This window comes from Sesamum indicum, linkage group LG6 (genome assembly GCF_026168435.1).
Source record: "Sesamum indicum cultivar Baizhima isolate 11 linkage group LG6, ASM2616843v1, whole genome shotgun sequence".
NCBI lineage: Eukaryota > Viridiplantae > Streptophyta > Magnoliopsida > Lamiales > Pedaliaceae > Sesamum > Sesamum indicum.
Genome location: NC_142662.1, coordinates 7,074,586 through 7,076,514, shown reverse-complemented (window position 1 = coordinate 7,076,514; position 1,929 = coordinate 7,074,586). Strand labels below are relative to the sequence as shown.

The following is a 1,929-nucleotide window of genomic DNA, read 5'->3' as shown; positions in this document are numbered from 1 at the left end:
CTGAAAATTGTGTTTGCTATTAATTGTTATATATACAAGACAATTATAATTAATTCTTATTAATTTGATGTAGCTGAAGTTCTTTCCTACAACAATGTTAAGAAACCACAACAATTTTAGTACCTAATTAACACTACCATTTACTCATACACAGTGTGTCTGTATAGTTTCTACTGGCCTACATTGATTTATCATGTTGGATTTACTATTTCAAATTCTATTGTATATTATTCTATTTTATTTAAGATCGATATACGCATAATATATATAGGTTTCTAATTAAATAAAATAAAATAACATGATTTTCGTCCATGGTATATATTAAGTGAAATAACAGGGATGCATGTGATAAATTCTGAAATAAAAAAAATGAAATTAGTAGAATAAATTTGCATATGTTGGTGAAAAATCCAGCTGATTCTTGATCTCTCTTTATCATCACACAGACAAAATAAAAGATAAAAGATTGACCACATACAGAATGATGCTAAATTATGTCCACAGACAGTTGAAAAAGTCTCAATCAAAGATCTTCCAAGAACACACTATAAATATAAAGCTTAGGGGCACACCATATCGCCACCTTCTCTGCTTGAATTTCCAACAGCTATATACTCACTCCTATTAGTCTTCATGCTTCAACATCCCATCCAACTTCACCCTAATTACAAATCCCTTTTCAACCCAAATTAACACTTGCAATATCATCATGGCGCCTAATAGGGACACCACATTTTTTCAAAGCTTCACCACCACCACCAATGTGAACCAGAAGCCCCCTAGGCTCTCCATGGAAACCCTAAAACGTACGATCTCAGACATCTCGTTCGAGCTTCTCAGCCAGGAAGCCCTAGACGTCTCAGATAAAGTAATTAGCAACAACAACCACCACGTTTTGCCTCCCATTTCGGAGGTGGAGGACGCTAAGTGCGAGTGTTGTGGGATGTCGGAGGAATGCACCCCACAATACGTGAAGAAAGTGCGCGATAAGTTCTGCGGACAGATGATATGCGGGCTCTGCTCAGAGGCTGTAAATGAAGAGATGGAAAAAAACGGAGGGAAAAGGGAGGAGGCGTTGCAAACGCACGTGAGCGCTTGTGCTAGGTTCAATAGGGTGGGGCGGGCGTACCCGGTGCTATGCCAGGCGGAGGCGATGAGGGAGATCTTGAGGAAGAATAGGGCTAAGTCACTTAGCCCTAGGGACAAGGGGGGTACCAACCAGAAGAAAGGTGGGATTGCCAGGAGTTCAAGCTGTATTCCCGCCATTACAAAAGAGATGACTGCTCCCAAAATGGTCTGAGGATCATGCATGTACGATGGTCTTAATTAAGTACATATAATGTTAATTAATCAATAAATACATGAACGCAGGTTGTTTTCATAATTGTTAATTGCTTAGACTCTAATTTATATCAGTTCATTAAATTGTGTTGTTGGTATATATGTAGATTGTATAATTTTCTCAAGTGATACATACAGCCTTCTTTCTCATATATACCTATTTACTTATAATGCATCCGCTACTCCTTTAATTAATAACATATATATATATATATATATATGTGTCCATGGATGTGAGATTCGAAATCATAATTTTTTAATTGGTAAGGTCTCGCAAGATTAGCTCAAATCGTATTTATGTAAAAGTAAATCACAAGTATAATAAAATGCAAAAATATTCAATTATTAGTGTTGGGGCAGAAAGACAGAAAAGAAAAGGGACAAAGACCTGAACTTCCTCGTGATTTTGGACACATTCGATGAATTTCTGAGGAGATGAAAACCATTCGACTGCTTTACATTATTATAAAGTTAACACAAATCTTTTTTGCAGTGTCGCCAGTTCTCATCACAGCCCCTTTTGTTTCTCGCAAAAACTGCCCCATCATCCACAAGATTAAAAAAATGTGATATAATTTAATAGAAATA

General features: G+C 36.5%; 1 protein-coding gene across 1 annotated transcript; it reads left to right on the top strand.

Annotated features, from left to right (window-relative positions):
• Positions 1-584: 584 nt before the first annotated feature.
• On the top strand, positions 585-1,493 carry LOC105164731 (uncharacterized). Its single transcript, XM_011083470.3, has one exon. It carries the CDS (start codon positions 710-712, stop codon positions 1,298-1,300), a length of 591 nt encoding a protein of 196 aa, XP_011081772.1. The 5' UTR covers positions 585-709; the 3' UTR covers positions 1,301-1,493.
• Positions 1,494-1,929: the final 436 nt, after the last annotated feature.